The sequence below is a fragment of the Hemitrygon akajei genome, chromosome 7 (genome assembly GCF_048418815.1).
Source record: "Hemitrygon akajei chromosome 7, sHemAka1.3, whole genome shotgun sequence".
Lineage (NCBI taxonomy): Eukaryota > Metazoa > Chordata > Chondrichthyes > Myliobatiformes > Dasyatidae > Hemitrygon > Hemitrygon akajei.
Window position 1 is genome coordinate 130,152,128 of NC_133130.1, and position 19,043 is coordinate 130,171,170.

Below are 19,043 nucleotides of genomic sequence, written 5' to 3' on the forward strand. Positions count from 1 at the left end.
AAAGCTGGCAGGGAACATAAAAACTGACTGTAAAAGCTTTTATAGATATGTGAAAAGAAAAAGATTGGTCAAGACAAATGTAGGTCCTTTACAGTCAGAAATGATCCTTTACAGATCATAGGGAACAAAGACATGGCAGACCAATTGAATAACTACTTTGGTTCTGTCTTCACTAAGGAGGATGTAAATAATCTTCCAGAAATAGTAAGGGACCGAAGGTCTAGTGAGATGGAGGAACTGAGGGAAATACATGTTAGAAGGGAAGTGGTGTTAGGTAAATTGAAGGGATTAAAGGCAGATAAATCCCCAGGGCCAGATGGTGTGCATCCCAGAGTGCTTAAGGAAGTAGCCCAAGAAATAGTGGATGCATTAGTGATAATTTTTCAAAACTCCTTAGATCCTGGATTAGTTCCTGAGGATTGGAGGGTGGCTAATGTAACCCCACTTTTTAAAAAAGGACGGAGAGAGAAACCGGGGAATTATAGACCGGTTAGTCTGACATCGGTGGTGGGGAAAATGCTAGAGTCGGTTATCAAAGATGTGATAACAGCACATTTGGAAAGAGGTGAAATCATCGGACAGTCAGCATGGATTTGTGAAAGGAAAATCATGTCTGAAGAATCTTACAGAATTTTTTGAAGATGTAACTAGTAGACTGGATAGGGGAGAGCCAGTGGATGTGGTATATTTAGATTTTCAAAAGGCTTTTGACAAGGTCCCACACAGGAGATTAGTGTGCAAACTTAAAGCACACGGTATTGGGGGTATGGTATTGATATGGATAGAGAATTGGTTGGCAGACAGGAAGCAAAGAGTGGGAGTAAACGGGACCTTTTCAGACTGGCAGGCAGTGACTAGTGGGGTACCGCAAGGCTCAGTGCTGGGACCCCAGTTGTTTACAATATATATTAATGATTTAGACGAGGGAATTAAAATGCAGCATCTCCAAGTTTGCGGATGATACGAAGCTGGGTGGCGGTGTTAGCTGTGAGGAGGATGCTAAGAGGATGCAGGGTGACTTGGATAGGTTAGGTGAGTGGGCAAATTCATGGCAGATGCAACTTAATGTGGATAAATGTGAGGTTATCCACTTTGGTTGCAAGAACAGGAAAACAGATTATTATCTGAACGGTGGCCGATTAGGAAAAGGGGAGGTGCAACGAGACCTGGGTGTCATTGTACACCAGTCATTGAAGGTGGGCATGCAGGTACAGCAGGCGGTGAAAAAGGCAAATGGTATGTTGGCATTCATAGCAAAAGGATTTGAGTACAGGAGCAGGGAGGTTCTACTGCAGTTGTACAAGGCCTTGGTGAGACCGCACCTAGAATATTGTGTGCAGTTTTGGTCCCCTAATCTGAGGAAAGACATTCTTGCCATAGAGGGAGTACAGAGAAGGTTCACCAGATTGATTCCTGGGATGGCAGGACTTTCATGTGAAGAAAGACTGGATCGACTAGGCTTATACTCACTGGAATTTAGAAGATTGAGGGGGGATCTTATTGAAATGTATAAAATTCTAAAGGGATTGGACAGGCTAGATGAAGGAAGATTGTTTCCGATGTTGGGGAAGTCCAGAACGAGGGGTCACAGTTTAAGGATAAAGGGGAAGCCTTTTAGGACCGAGATGAGGAAAAACTTCTTCACACAGAGAGTGGTGAATCTGTGGAATTCTCTGCCACAGGAAACAGTTGAGGCCAGTTCATTGGCTATATTTAAGAGGAAGTTAGATATGGCCCTTGTGGCTAAAGGGATCAGGGGGTATGGAGAGAAAGCAGGTACAGGGTTCTGAGTTGGATGATCAGCCATGATCATACTGAATGGCAGTCCAGGCTCGAAGGGCCAAATGGCCTACTCCTGCACCTATTTTCTATGTTTCTATACCAACTCTAGACATATATTTTTTAGAAATGTGGTCTGCTCACCGCTGAGTCATGGAGCTGTTAGAAGGGTTAGCTAACGAGCTAAGCTGGCATATGAACTCTGGTGAGAGCATTACATCATTTTTACACAGACATTGGTGAGTGTGTGGAATGTGCTGCCGAGGGTGGTGGTAGAGGCAGATAAATTAGAGGCATTTAAGAAACTCTTAGAAAGGCACATGGATGATAGAAAAACGGAGGACTATATAGGAGGGAAAAGTTAGATTGATCTTGGAGTAGGTTAAAAGGTCAGCACATCATCATGGGCCAAATGGCCTGTAATGTGCTATACTGTTCTAAGTTCTAAATGAAAGAAATATTCCCATGGCATGTGAGCCAGTAACCAGACATACAAATTCACAATGATTAACTAAAGAACAAGTAAACTGACTAGGATAGTTTGTAGTTAGCATTAATAATCTGGAAAACACAAGCAGGCAAGGAGAATGGAAACATGTTCTTCAGTAATGGTATAAAGCCGGTATTCCTAACCGGGGTCCAAGAGCCCCACAGTTAATGGTAAATGGCATAAAAACGGTTGGAAACCCTCCTGTGGAGTAAATTGGAGATACTGCAGATCTGCACGGAAAAGGTCAGAGATACAGAACTAATTTCTCTCAGGATTCATCATTGGCAGAACATTCTTCTTCAACACTGAACATGCTGATTCTCTGTAAAATCACACCGGAAGAAAAGTCATAAAATTCCAAGCAGTTCAACGGTATAAACCAACTTTTAAATCCAAATGACCGGCAGTAAACAGACCCTTTTCAGCACATCGGAGAAGGCAAGACTCCTTGGTAGAATTTCCATTCTGTAAGTCAGCAATTGATTTCCTGGCAGTCTTTGACAGAGTTTTTCTCTAAAATGAACAGTACTGACACCACTGCGACCTACTCCATACACCGCAGGAGGATAAGATGCTACCAAAGCATATTTATAGATCACACTTTGAAACGTTCAACAGAGCACGATGCCATGCTGCAGAGAGAAACGCACACATTTGTTAGATCAGACCAGGAGTTTATTAGTGAATAATTAAAGAAACAGAAAATTCCCAGACAATTTAAACAATGCAACAAAATTGCTTTATTGAGTTTACTGGCAACTGTGAACTGGCAAACACAGATCAGACCCTGTCAGAAATCTCCCACATTCCCTTTAATGCCAGTACCAAACATGCAGCATTCAGAGGTCTGTGGAAAAAGAAGAGTTGCCAGTGGCCCTGTTAGCTTAATTCATGGAACTATATAATACACAATATATTCACCATGCAATAAATCCTCAAATGCCCAGGTTGAATCCCATGAGGAGGATTAAAAGAAAATAAATTCACATCAGTAAAGGCTAAGAAAATTTATGTTAAAGTTATGTTTATCTTTTGGGTTTTTAGCTGCAACCATGCCATTCAAAGAGGAAGCTGAACAGAAGGGAAAGATTTTCCAGGGCAAAGGAAAGAAGTCAGTGGAATTTGACTGGTGGGATTTTGTGTAGAGCGAGTATAGAAGCAAGGGACCAAATGCCACGCTCCCTTCAGGATCCCATCCACCCTGCCCATGGGCTGTTTGTCCCATTCCCATCAGGGAGGAGGCTACATAGCATCCACACCAGGACCACCAGATTCAAAAACAGTTACTTTCCCCAAGTATGTAAGGCTGATCAACACTTCCACCCACTAATTCACCCTTCCACACAACCCTCCCAACACCACTACTTTACCATTTCCTGTCAGTCACCTTATGTACAGACACCTGTACCTATTGTCACTTTATGGACATACAATCAATCTATGCATGCAAGCTAACTTATGTATTTATATTTATTGTATTTTTATTATTAATATGTTCTTTATCTTATCAACCAGATCCAGAGTAAGAATTATTTTGTTCTCCTTTACACTTGAGTAGAGGAAATGAAATTAAACAAACTTGATTCAGTAAAATTACGTTAGGAGTTTATATATATTTTTTATTTTATTTACTTACTGAGCACAGAACAGTCCCCTCCATCTTTTTCAGCCACACTGCCCAGCAATCCCCAATTTAACCCTAGCCTAATCAAATAGCCGATATGTCTTTGGACTGTGGGTGGAAACCAGAGCACCTGGAGAAACCCCACACAGTCATGGGGAGAACGTACAAACTCCTTGCAAGCAACGGTGAGATGTAGGTAGTGATCACAAGAGATCTGTTAGAGGATCATGAAGGAAATGCTTGGGAACATTAAGCTGATGCAAGTCAATAGTTGTAGAACAAGTACTACATTGCACATGATGCTAGAAACTGGACCACACATTATTCATTTTCATCTATAAATCCAGTTACCCTACAGTAAACTGGACCGGACTTTTCCATGCACTTTCTTTTTTTTTTTTACCAAGTTTGACTTTTTCCAACACCAGACACGTACTCAATGAGAATAATATTCACACAATTTCATTTTGTCCTTGCTGCAACTTACAAACCATAAGGAATAATCTTCATAGAACTAGCAGCACACTGCTCTGTACGGCTGCTTTTCCTCACTGTTATAAGGGATGCTCAGTGGACAGCAGGTGATCCAACACAACTTCATAACCGGTCACAGGTTGTTAAAACACTTTCCAACATCCCGAGTGCTGAACTGGCATTTCTTCCAACATCACAGTCTAGTAACATTGAACCATATAACATAGCAGAATTGGGCCATTTGGCCCATCAAGTCTGCTCCAACATCTCATCATGGTCAATTTATTATCCCTCTCAATCCGATTCTCCTGCCTTCTCCCCGTAACCTTTGACAATCTTACTAATCAAGAACCTATCAACTTTCTGGGTAGAGATACATCTCTACCAAAGGTGATGTAAGGTGCTCCTTCCTTCCACTAGCCTGCCGGTCACCCTTGGGCAAGGTATAACACCTGCTTATCCCCCGATCAGGATCACATGAAGCCATGGGAGCAGGTGATGCATATCACAAATCATGGTTATGAGACCATGAACACTCACGCCATACCACACAGCACGAACGATGACGACAATAATCAACCTCCACTTATGGCAGTGACTAGCCACTCAATGTAGGATGAGGCAGAGACTTACTGATCTGCAAGGAGCATTGTTCAACAGGTTCTTCAGATGTCACATCTCACCCAGCAACTCTGATGGACAAATTATTTGTAAGCTGGAGCTTCTGAAGGCAGTTATCGCCGGGGAATGTGGCATCCTGTGAGAAGACCTTGGCCAAGCTTTCACGCCTGGACTGGCCTTTCCATCCAGATCATGTACAATTTGCTCATCATACGATTACTTTATGCAGCTGCCACTCAGCATCAGAGAGATCACCCAGGCCCTTTCTTCATGAAGGGACATCTTCCTCTCATTTGATTTCAGCAAGGACCCCATTAGGATGGGGAGGTAATAGTACTGTTGACCATCCGGAAGCCAATGACTGCTGTCATGCATCCATAAGGGCTGCCATTTACTACTGCAACTTCTCCACAACTACAAGGGTTTCCACTCCCCAAATGTGCAGATTATTATAGATCCTGATGGCCCCTGATAGAAAAATGCCAAGTTTTCAGGTTTTACATGTCAAACACATCCTCAGAGACAGAAAGCTGCCAGATATTTTCCACGGCCAGAGGTCTTGGATCCTGACTTACTTGATACTTCTCTCTCTCAAAATTTCAGTATGTATACATTATACAGCCTTGAGATTTATTTCCTTACAGGCAGCCACAAAACAAAGAAACACAAAAGAAGCCATGAAAAAAGACCATCAAACACCAATGTGCAGAGAGAATAAAAACAATACATGCTAACAATAAATGCAAGACTACAACATTCTGAACCAAAAAGGGAGCCCATCCACAGACCCCTAGTTCAGCACAGAGTCTAGTAAACGTCTCCTGACACCAACTTGCAAGTTTACCACAGTTGCTGAGTGCCAGCAAAAGGGTTAGACACAGGACAGTGCGTGCCTGAGAATGAGAGTCCAGTACCTGCAAAATACAGAGGCATCCTGCAATACACACTCAGCAGCTGCAGATATTTTACCATTGTGTGCTGTATGCTGCCCATCCCAACAATCAGAAAAAAGGAGTTAGGAGTTTTTTCCCGTTGGGTGGTTCCAGGGCATGCGTGTTTTTTATGTGGTTGTATTCTTCATCACCGCCATTTTTGATAATCCCATATTGGTATGTGTTCTGCGCATGTATAAAGTAAATTAGAATAAAATTATAGTATGGCAATTAAACGGACTAATGTAATAAGTTGGAACGTACGTGGTTGGAATCATCCTATTAAACGAAAAAAGACTTTTAAAATTATTAATCAATTCCAACCTGATATAATTTTTGCTCAGGAGACACATATCAGGGCGGGAGATCAAAATAGGTTTTTTGGATGGTGGAATGGATTACAGCTCCATGCTACTTCTCAGAGTAAAACTAAAGGCGTATCTATCTTTATTAAATCGAATATATTTACTCAAGAGGATATTGAATCAGATTCTAATGGTAGATTTTTAAATGTTAAAGGAATGATTTGTAATAGAAAGGTTGTTTTGGTCAATTTGTATGGTCCTAATTTAGATGATTCTTTTTTTAAAAAAGTATTTGTTTTATTGCCGGATTTAAATGAATATATGTTGATAATGGGTGGGGATTTTAACTGTTGTTTAAATCCTACGATTGACAAGAGCTCAACTAATCAGCGACTTCCAAATCATTCTGCATCAGTTATTAACTCCTCTTTGACCGATTTTGGGTTGATCGAATTATGGAGGCACTTGCAGCCTGATAACAGAGAATATTCCTTTTTTTCACATGTCTATAAAAAATACTCGAGGACTGATTATATTATAATTGATCTCTGCCTTTTGCCTAAAGTTAAAAACTGTGAATATTATGATATTGCTATATCTGATCATGCGCCTTTGAGTTTGTCCTTTGAATCTGATGATGTCATTTTTGCCCGTCCACTCTGATTTTATCAGTTTTATTGAAAGCCAGATAAAAGAATTCTTTCTTTTTAATGATTTACCGTATATTCCGGAGTATGTCAACCCCCCATTTTCAAGGTTAAAAAAGTGCCTTTTTCATGTTACCTTTGTATAAGCCGACCCCTTTTGAAGAGGTTTTTGATTTAACCAGAAAAGATCACAAGATCTCACATGCCGGTACTCAGCTTTGACGGATCCGGAACCAGGAAATTTTGTGAACCAGTACCTGCTAAGAAAACAGGCCTACACATTGTAGAGCGTTATAAGCGACTTCTTAATAAATAAATCAGGGAGGAAAATCTTGGATTAGAAATCCACTGGTAAAGAATCCTCAGAATTGTAATCCCCGTGAAACTATCTAGTGCCCATCGGAATCTCGTTAAAACATAACACAGGGTGGCGGGATCACTACATCTACTCAGTATTGAGTTTGCGACCGCCATGTAACAAAAGATTAAAATGAATGCGATGCGATACTGGCTTCAGGCTGAAGGTTGTTGATCTTGCTAAAGGAAATAATTCTACAGCTGCTAAGAAGTTTAGTGTAAACGAGAGAGAGAGAGAAATGCTAAAGACAAAATGTGCAAACTACAGGAAAACATGCCAGTGGCCAGGACTGGAAGAAAAAGTTTTAGAGTGGGTGAATTACCAGCGATCGTCACGATACATTGAAATGGGATGAAAAACACCATGAAGTCAGCGAAAATTTCAAAGCTACGCTAAGTTGGTGCACCCGATTTATGAATAGACGTGATCTTGTGTTGAGACAAAAAAAACAAAGATTGCTCAGAAAATTCCCGCGGGGTGTTGTTTACATTCAAGAACGCTGCCGGATGGACGAAGCCAGTTGCTTGAAGTAGGTTAAAGAGGTGTGGCATCGACGTCCCCGAAGGTTTCAGGAAGGAAAAGTCGCTACTTTGGGACATCTTCAAAGCACACTTGTCAGGTGAGACAAAAGCAGCATTGAAAGCTGAAAATACGGACATTGCAATCATCCCCGGTGGTTTGATCTCCGTGTTCCAGCCACTAGATGTGAGTTTAAGCAAATCATTCAAAGAATTCATGCGACAACAATGGATCAAATTTGACTTAAAAACAGCCAATAAATATGACCTGTCTTCCGTGTATTCGTTTTTCCAAAGTTGGCACCCTGTGTATAAGCCGATCCCCTAATTTTATGACCAAAATTTAGGGCCAATTTCTCGGCTTATACACCGGAATTTACGGTAGGAGGTATGTCCAAATTAATTATATGGGATATATTCAAAGCATTTTTACGTGGTCAGATTATTTCTTATTCAGCTAAACTTAAAAAACAGACTAAAGCAGAATTAGATAAAATTTCAAAACAAATTAAAGATTTAGATAATATTTATGCCACTTCCCCTAATATTGACTTATTTAAAACAAGGGTGGAACTTCAATCACAATATAACCTATTATTAACTCATCCAATTGAAGGTTATCTACTTAAGTTAAAGAGCCAATTTTATATGTTTAGAGATAAAAATAATAAACTACTTGCATCTCAATTAAAATTGGCTGGAGCCAAAAGACAAATTAAATTCGTAGAAAGGATGGTACCCTGGCTCGGGAATATGAAGAAATTAATAAGATTTCTCAAGATTTTTATACCGAACTTTATAAATCTCAATGTCCAGTAGATTCTTCTGAAATGAATGCTTTTTTATGAAAGATTGCTTTTCCTAAAATTTCTGCTGAGGATCAAAAAACTCTTGATGCCCAAATTACTGAATCCGAAACTCATAAAGATATTTTTCAAATGCAATCTGGTAAGGCCCCGGGACTTGATGGTTATCCTGTAGAATTTTATTAAAAATTTGGAAAATTGCTTTCTCCATATATGTTGGAGATGTTTAAAGATTCTTTTGTGAAAAGTGATTTACCCTCTACTTTTTACGAGGCTTCTATTTCTTTAATTCTCAAAAAGGATAAAGATCCTACTTATTGTGCCTCATACAGACCTAGTTCATTATTGAATGTTGATGCTAAGATTCTCTCAAAGATAATGGCCAACCGGTTGGAGAGTATTTTGGGTAAAATCATTTTTAAAGATGAAACAGGCTTTATAAAGGGTCGTTATTCTTTTTCAAATGTTTGGAGACCATTTAACATTATATATTTGCCCTCTTCTAAAACTCCACAATGTGTTGTATCTTTGGATGCTGAAAAAGCATTTGATTGAGTTGAATGGAAATATTTATTTAATGTTTTAGAAAAATTTGGTTTTGGTATTAATTTTAATAATTGGATTAAAATGATATATAAAGCTCCTATTGCTACTGTTGTCACTAATAACTGTAGGTCTTTTTTCAGCTATCACAGGGGACAAGACAAGGTTGTCCATTAAGTCCTTTGTTATTTAATATTAGAACCCCTTGCTATTGCTCTTCGTGAAGCTAAAAATATTCATGGGATTTTTGTGAATGAGACCATGCACAAGATCTCTCTTTACGCTGATGATTTATTGGTATATATATCTATGCCTGAAGAATCTATTCCTGCTTTGCTAAAATTATTTGACAAATTTGGAAATTTTTCAGGATATAAATTTTAGTAAAAGTGAATTACTTCCTTTAAATGAATCTGTCTCTATATATGATAATATTCCTTTTAAAGTTACTGATTCTTTTAGATATTTAGGTGTCATAATTACTAAAAAATATAAGGATCTTTATAAAGCTAATTTTCCTCCTTTAGTGGACTCTATGAAGTACTCATTTAGTAGATGGAGCCCACTTACATTTTCACTTGTTGGTCGTATTCATGTAGTTAAAATGATGATTTTACCAAAATTTTTATATTTATTTCAGAATATTCCTGTTTTTTTGACTAAGAAGTTTTTTGATCAGATTGATTCTATTATTCTATCTTTTATTTGGGATAATAAAAGACCAAGAATTAGTAACTGTCATTTACAAAAGTTGAAAAAGGATGGATGTCTCGCTTTGCCTAATCTAAGAATATATTATTGGGCTGTTAATTTGCGATATATGTCCTTTTGGTTATATTGGGGTGATAGAAACGACTGGCCAATTTGGGTAGACCTGGAACTGAGAGCTGTGAAACAGTTTTATTTAACTTCGTTATTAGGAGTTGCTCTACCTATACAATTAGCTAAAGTTGCTAATTTAAACCTATATCCTGTGGTTAAGCACTCTACAAATTTGACTCCTGTTCTGCAATTCTTTTAATCTTAAAAAATTTAAACTTTGTAGTATAATTGATCATAATTACTTTTTTAAACCTTCCTGGAGTGATCTTTCTTTTTACTTTGGAAAAATAAAGGTATTAATTCTTTTTTGGATTTATTTAAAGAAGGCAGATTGATGTCTTTTGAACAATTAGGTGATAAATATTCTCTCTCATATTCACACTTTTTACAATACCTTCAAGTTAGAACATTTTGTACAGAAATATTTAAGTAATTTTCCTTATATATTGGAGGCTGACTTGTTAGATACTATTATGAATATGAACCCTTCGATGAAAGGTTCTATTGGAAGAATTTATAATTTATTATTACAATGGGATAAGCATCTTTTACTTAAAATTAAACAGGATTGGGAGAAGGAACTCAATTTGACTTTTACATGGGAGGATTGGACACGGATTCTGAAGCTGGTTAACTCTTCTTCCATCTGTGCTAGTCATTCGCTGATTCAATTTAAAATTGTACATCGTTACCATTTGACGAAGGAGAGACTTTCTAAAATATTTCCCAATGTTGACAAGTATTGTGATAGATGTAAAACTGAGACAGCTACACTGACACATATGTTCCGGTCATGTTCTATATTAAAACAGTTTTGGAAGTCAGTCTTTTCGACAATTTCTAAAGCACTCAGATTCAACTTACAACCTAATAAACTGACTGTGCTTTTTGGAATAATTCTTCAAAATATCCACGGTATTTCTGTGTTTGACCAACATGTTATTGCGTTTCACGAGGAAATCTGCAGATGCTGGAAATTCAAGCAACACACACAAAAAAATGCTGGTGGAATGCAGCAGGCCAGGCAGCATCTATAAAGAGAAGCGCTGTTGACATTTCGGGCTGAGACCCTTCGTCAGGACTAACTGACAGGAAAGATAGTAAGAGATTTGAAAGTAGGAGGGGGAGGGGAAAATGCGAAATGATAGAAGACCGGAGGGGGTGGGGTGAAGCTGAGAACCGGAAAGGTGATTGGCAAAAGGGATACAGAGCTAGAGAAGGGAAAGGATCATGGGACGGGAGGCCTAGGGAGAAAGAAAGGGGGAGGGGAACACCAGAGGGAGATGGAGAACAGGCAGAGTGATGGGCAGAAAGAGAGAAAAAAAGGAGGGGGGAAAGAAGCTAAATATATCAGGAATGGGGTAAGAAGGGGAGGAGGGGCATTAACGGAAGTTAGAGAAGTCAATGTTCATGCCATCAGGTTGGAGGCTATCCAGCCGGTATATAAGGTGTTGTTCCTCCAACCTAAGTGTGGCTTCATCTTGACAGTAGAGGAGGCCATAGACAGACATATCAGAATGCGAATGGTCGTGGAATTAAACTGTGTGGCCACTGGGAGATCCTGCTTTCTCTGGCGGACAGAGTGTAGGTGTTCAGCGAAACAGTCTCCCAGTCTGCACTGGGTCTCACCAATATATAAAAGGCCATACCAGGAGCTCTGCCTGTTCTCCATCTCCCTCTGGTGCTACCCTCCCCCTTTCTTTCTCCCTAGGCCTCCTGTCCCATGATCCTTTCCCTTCTCTAGCTCTGTATCCCTTTTGCCAATCACCTTTCCGGCTCTCAGCTTCACCCCACCCCCTCCGGTCTTCTCCTATCATTTCGCATTTTCCCCTCCCCCTCCTACTTTCAAATCTCTTACTATCTTTCCTGTCAGTTAGTCCTGACGAAGGGTCTCAGCCCGAAATGTCAACAGCGCTTCTCCCTATAGATGCTGCCTGGCCTACTGCGTTCCACCAGCGTTTTTTGTGTGTGTTGCATGTTATTGCGCTTGTTATTGATAGCTAGGAGGGCCATCTTGTTGAAATGGAAAGATATATCAGCTCCTACTTTGTCACAATGGTTCTCTCAAGTGATGCTCTGTCTTAGCTTGGAGAAAATTAGAAGTCGAACCTTTGAACCTTTATTTCATTTTGAGAAGAGATGGGGCTCATTTGCTCGTTACTATCATTTCAGTTAACTGATAGATTTCCTCCACGATCTAAATGTAAATTTTTTTTTGATACATCTTTCTTTCTTGTTGGCGGTTTGACGTTTATTTTTAGAAGCTTTCTGTATGACACATGGCTCCAGGGTTATACCCCCAATGGGTTTCTTTTTTTTCCCCCTCACTCTTCTTGCTTATTAGGGTTTTTTTAATTCACAAAATTTTCAATCTTTAAGATAATTTCTTTTTTTGAGGCATTGTAAGTGTTGTTACTTCGATGTATCTGTGTTATTTTTGAATAATAATAATAATAATAAAAAGATTTGAAGGTACTATAAAAAGAAAAAAAAAAGGTTCGTGGAAGTCATTCCAGGAATGAAAGGGTTAAAAAGGGTTAACGTACGAGGAACATTTGATAACTCTGGGCCTGCACTCGCTGGAGTTTAAAAGAATGATGGGGGATCTCATTGAAAGGCTTACATAGAGAAGATGTTTCTTATAGTGGGGGAGTCTAAAATCAGAAGACACAGCCTCAGAAAAGAGGGGCATTCTTTTATAACAGAGATAAGGAGTAACCTCTTTAGCCAGAGAGTGGTGTATGTTTATTTCATTGCCACAGGCAGTTGTGGAAGCCAAGTCATTGGGTATATTCAAAGCAGAGGTTGATAGGTTCTTGATTAGTCAGGGCATCAAAGGTTATGGGGAGAAGGCAGGAGAATAGGGTTGAGAGAGAAAATAAATCAGCCAGTGTGGTGAGTCTACAGACTTGATGGACGAATAGCCTAATTCTGCGCCTATGTTTACAGTCTTATGGTCTCTAAACAGCAACTGGGGGCAGAGGAAAATTAATCTGCAGATCTGGAAGGGATGCTGGAGTTGATGTGCAATTTAAGAGTAGCAGAAGCAAGAGGCCCTGGAAGACATGGAGTGCCAGTATGTAAAAATTCCACCAGAACACCCTTATCTCCCAGGCGTGAGAGAGAATTCACTGACTGCATGGTTTTTTTGTGACTTCCTTCACAAGAAACTCAGCTCCTATCCCAATGAGGCTCTCTACACTCCAATAATGATTCTCCCAAAGAATGATTCAGATTCCTTTTTGTAGAAACACTGCACTGATCATAATACATCAATGAATAAAGGCTTAATCTAATAAATAATAAAATCATTCGAGGTAACTTGTGAAGTCATAAAATTTATTTATTTATTTGGAGATACAGCACAGAACAGGACCTTCCAGTCCTTCCAGCACGGTACGTCTTTGGACTGTGGGAGGAAACTGCAGCACCCAGAGGAAACCCATGCAGTCACAGGGAGAACATACAAGCTCCTTAAAGAGGACGTTAGAATTGAACGTTGAACTTGGATGCCCCGAGCTGTAATAATGCTGCGCTGACTGTTACAGAAACACGTTATGTATGGCTAAAAATTCTAAGCTTAATTGGCTTGATTGAGTTGTAAAGTAAATAGATTTTTCTTTACATTCTCTCTTACTCTTCCTCCAGTTACTGAAGCCTATGTGTTATTGATTAATAGAGGAACTCACATCTCTTAAGTAATCAAACATAAAATGTTTCCAAAATAACAGGGTTTAAAAAGTCACCTAAAGCACTGTGAGGAAACCCACGTGTTCAGGGAGATGAACAAACAAACAAAACTTACAGTTAGCGTCAGAATTGAACTCCATCACCCCAAGCTTTAATAGCATCGTACTAACCACTGCTCCCGTTACACCCTGTGATGGCATGAAATTTATTTGTGCATTGTTCAAATGAATAAGGAATCTTCATACCACAGATGACACAGTGGAACCATTTCCTACTGGGCTCCTTTAATTGTGTGTAATACAAACACACACACACGATAGCTTATACATATGGATTGATGGGAAATAATAAAGTCGTGGTGGAGTTGGTGGGAGGAGGTGTTGATCAGCCTTACTGCTTGGGGAAAGTAACTGTTTTTGAGTCTGGTGGTCCTGGCGTGGATGCTACATAACCTCCTCCCTGATGAGAGTGGGACAAACAGTCCATTTTGTTCATGATGTTACGCTCTTTCATGATTCACATCTTTGTCACCTGCAGCCTCTTGACTTCTCTGTGGCAATTACATTGTGTGCTGACACTGGCAGGCAAGGAGTGCAACCTCTTAAAGCCAACACCCTAGTTGAATCAGTGTGCAGTGACTTGTTGGAAAGTGCATCAGGCTGAGTGGTCCTGTCAGGAAGATCCGTGTCCTGGCGTGAACCACCCAAATGCAGTTCCATACACTTCCTTTTTACCTGATCCTCACCATGGAAACTGACCAGTATTAATGCTGTTTAATGGATCAAAATAAGAGCCAAAACCATTCACGCAAAAACATTTAACAGACTGCTAAGTCTGTCCAAATGCTGAAAGAATAGGAGAAACAGAATTTAGTTGAATATCCATCAAGTCAATCATCATTCTTGGGCCACAACAGATACAAAGAGTGAAATTTGTTATTCAGATGAAAGTTACAGCACTAACCTTCCCCACCCCCCACCCACAGTCTCCCCTCTCCAAAAAATAACTTCATAAAAGGGCACAGTTAAGAGTTAGTCTAACACTCTACAGGGGCAACAATCACAGTTTGGGGCTCACTTCCTGCGGCTGTCTGTCAGGAGTTTGCACGTTCTCCCCATGACTGGATGGGGTTCCAGTTTCCTCCCACATTCCAAAGATGTATGATTAGGACAGAAGTTCCCAACCTGGGGTACATGGAGCCCTTGCTAAATGGCATTGGTCCATGGTTTAAAAAAAGGTTGCGAACCCCAAGGTTAGGGCGAGTTGTGGGCATGCTATGTTGGTGCGGGAAGCATGGTGACAGTTATGGGCTGCCCTGAGCATATTCTTGGATACAGTATGTTGGTTATTGACCCAGACAATGTACTTCACTGTATGTTTCAATGTATGTGTGACAAATAAAGCTAACCATTAGTCAGCGCAAAGTGAAGCACTCTCTTCTTTTACTGAAAAAATACCAAATTTGTTTGGTTCAGCAGCTTTTGCATGGGTTGGGTTTTGGTTCAACTGCTGCCAGAAGGTGTTTTACATGTACTCAAGGGTAGACAGGCTTTAATATATCCTACAGACAGCACCCTTTAACAGTATAGCACACCCTCATCACTGAACCACTGACCTGAATCGTGTCTCTGAAACGCACAATATCCTTCCCTCTAACCCACCCACTGATGACACCATATTCTACTCACTGGCACCCAATGAATTTAACAAAGTCAGAAAAGTTATGAGAAAAGATAGGTAATGCAGAGACTTTTGACTACTCAATTAACATAAATAATTAACACAATTAGAACACCTAAATGTTATGTTTGAGTGATTATTGATGTGAGTTACTCTATTAATTAATACCACATAGGCTTCAGTGACTGGAGGAAGGGTAAGAGAGAACATCCCAAAAAAAGAATCTATTTACTTTACAACTCAATCAAGCCAATTAAGCTTAGAATTCTTAGCCATACACAACTTGTTTCTGTAGCAGTCAGTATGGCATTATTACAGCTCGGGGCATCAGAGTTCAAAGTTCAACTCCAACGTCCTCTCTAAGGAATTTGTACATCCTCCCCATGCCCGCATGTGTTTCTTCTAGGTGCTCTGGTTTCCTCCCACAGTCTAAGGATGTATAAGTTAGTAGGTTAATCGGTCATTGTAAATTATCCTGTGATTAATCTAGGGTTAAATCGGGGATTGCTGGAATAACTGAAAGGTCCTGTTCTGTGCTATATCTCCAAATAAATAAACAAATTTTATGACCTCACAAGTTAAATCAAATGCTGGCAGGTCTAGGCCTGAAACATCAACTATACCTTTATCCATAGATACTGCCTGTGCTGCTGAGTTCCTCCAGCATTTTGTGTGTGTTGCTTGGATTTTCAGTATCTACAGATTTTCTCGTTTGTTATTTTTAATGCAGCATGTATCAAATTTCAGAGGAATGCATTTGTTAACTGTCATAAATGACCAGACCATGTCGTGTGAGGCTCATCTTTTTTAACTGCGATAGCATTCCAGTTTTTTCTCACGGTAAAGGTATCATAGGACTTAAAAGTGACTGTAGCAGGCTTCTAAGAGGGCTTACATAATTCACTGCTGTTTATTTTAGCTATGCTAATTGTGCCGCCAGATCTTGGCCCGAAACGTTTACTACTTTTTTCCATAGATGCCTGCTGAGTTCCTCCAGCATTTTGTGTACATTGCTTAAAAGTAATAAAATGCTTATCTAAAACTTTGACAAACTTCTATTGATGTGTGGTGGAGAGTATACTGACTGACTGCATCACGACCTGGTATGAGAACACCAATGCCCTCGAAGGGAAAATCCTACAGAAAGTAGTGGATACGGTCCAGTCCATCATGGGTAAAGCCCTCCCAACCAATGAGCACATCTACATGAAACACTATTGAAGGAAAGCAGCATCCATCATCAGAGAACCCACCACCCCAGGGCATGCTCCCTTGTCATTGCTGCCATCAGAAGGGAGGTACAGGAGCCTCAAGACTCACACCACCAGTTTCAGGAACAGTTACTACCCCTCAACCATCAGGAAGGAGGTACAGGAGCCTCAAGACTCACACCACCAGTTTCAGGAACTTATTACCTCTCAACCATCAGGCTCTTGAACCAAAGGAGATAACCTCACTCAGCTTAACTTGCCCCATCATTGAAATGTTCCCATATTCAATGTTCACACACTCATGTTCAAAGACTCTTGATTTCATGTTCTCAATAATTATTGCTTGTTTAGTTACTATTAATTTTTTTGTATTTGCACAGTTTGTCATCTTCTGCACTCTAGTTGAATGGTCTTTCATTGATTCTGTTATGGTTATTGTTATTCTATAGATTTGCTGAGTATGCCTACAGGAAAATGAATCTCAGGTTTGTATATGGTGACATAGATGTACTTTGAACCTCAAGTCCTTTGCACACTGGTTGAATGCCCAAGTTGGTGCGGTCTCATTGATTCTGTTATGGCTATTATTTTATTGATTTATTGAGTATACCCACAAGAAAATGAATCTCATGGCTGTATATAGTGACATCTATATGCTTTGCTAATACATTTACTTTGAACTTAATAACCACACAACGAGAAGTATATTTCTGTCAGATGTGGTTCAATAGAAATTAATTCCCATGCATCAATACAATGCTTGAAAAGATATACTGGATTTATAGTTCACTGATACTTTCAATATAGTTCAGCCCTCTTTAGAACACACCAGTTAACGGGTTCTGGAGAGAAAAAAGGATGGAGAGGATTTTATGACTTCTTGCATATTGTCCCCCTTTAAAACTATTAGCCTGCTGAAAACATCACTGAAATGCATGCACTTTAAAAAAAAACTGGCACTCTCACATTCATCAAGACTGACTACAAATTAATCTCACTCTCAGCATCGATATTGAGTTTGGTGGTGGATTACACATGAGACAATATGGAAAAAAAGTCGTTGCAAATGAGACAAGACAAATGTATGTGGAAGATGGGTTCGGTATCTCTTACCCTGCACCGTTGGCATGAGTTGCTGTAAGGGAACTATAGCTGGAGATCCTAAAGTAGTCACAGTTGTGTGCTGGAAAACCATTCCATGGCGACCACCTTCTATCCGTGGCCTTTTATTCTGATCTGAAGTCAAAAGCAAAACACAGAGTTCGCAATATTATGCAGTAAAAAAAACTCACTGAAGCACTTCCCCTTCAACGTCATTTGTGGACTTGTTCATGCATGAGACTTCCAATTCTCGGCCAAATTCCTTAACTGTTTCAAAAATCACAAACTGAAGGATATGCAAATGATCTGAGGACGAAGTACTGTACAGCCACAACATCTCACGTTCACGGTGCTTTCAACGGCCAAATTATCGGTGCCTTCCAACAAGGGTTGCAATATATTGAAAGTATCAGCATTTTGGTGTAATGGGTCATTCCTTTATTACATCACATTATCTGCAGAATGCACTCACTGAATGGCACTCCGGCTAGTGACATAGTCACACTTTCCACAGCATGAAGATCTGAGGAAGCTCTTTGGGATTTTTCCAAACTTAAAATTAAAAAAAAAATATCAGGAGCATTCATTAGTTTATCGAGAGAGCATTGTATAAGAAACAAGTAACGTGATGCACATTAGAATATATTTACAGATTCCAATCACCACTACCTGCATACTAGTTCCTTTCAATATATTTAAATGCACAAAGCCAATATGTATCACGTCGAAATAAAGGCAGCAATTTACCTCATTTATTTTAGTTAACTTATTTATTAAGGTGGAATAAAAGAACTTTATGCACACTTCGACAATGAATAGATTTATTTTATGTTTTATTTATTAACATACAGCATGGATTATGCCCTTCTGGCCCTTCGAGCCATGCCACCCAGCAATCCCTCAATTTAATCCTATCCTAATCACAGGCCAAACCTACCAACTGGTACACCTTTGGACTGTGGGAGGAAATCCAGGCAGCTATGGGGAGAACTACAAGCAGTGACAGGAAGCGATTCCGGGACCGCTGGCACTATAAAGTGTTGTACTAACCACTACGCTACCGTGCCGCCCCTAGTGAGTTGTGGGCACTCTATGTTAGTGCTGGAAGCGGGGCGACACTTGGGCTGCCCAGTACAAACAATGCAAAACTTTAGAAAAGTTCTTTAATCTTTTCATTGAAACAAAGTACACTGAGGGGTGAACTCCGAGAACTGAGTAGAACAGAACTTAATCGTCATTGCTCAAGACAAGATTGGGTGCTACTCCAGTCCATGCATAACAGACTGAACTGACAGGGTCTGGGATGGGATGGGATGGGTCTTCAGATCCCAATGATGTGCTCAGCTATCCAAATCATCTGTTGGAGTGCCTTATGATCTGCCTTGTTGCAGCTAGAGTACCACACTCATTCCACACGTCAGTATGCTCTCCATCGATAAAAG

At 39.8% G+C, this 19,043-nt stretch overlaps 1 protein-coding gene across 12 annotated transcripts in view; it reads right to left on the minus strand.

Annotated features, from left to right (window-relative positions):
• ep400 (E1A binding protein p400) overlaps window positions 1–19,043 on the minus strand; it is a 223,349-nt gene that overhangs the window by 160,896 nt on the left and 43,410 nt on the right. For 10 of the 12 annotated variants that reach the window (XM_073051939.1, XM_073051946.1, XM_073051940.1 and 7 more), the window contains one exon: window positions 17,614–17,736. The exons of the other annotated variants lie outside the window; for them this stretch is intronic. In XM_073051939.1, the coding sequence (XP_072908040.1) occupies window positions 17,614–17,736 (123 nt within the window). The remainder of the gene's footprint in view (window positions 1–17,613; window positions 17,737–19,043) is intronic. 12 annotated transcript variants of the gene reach the window in all.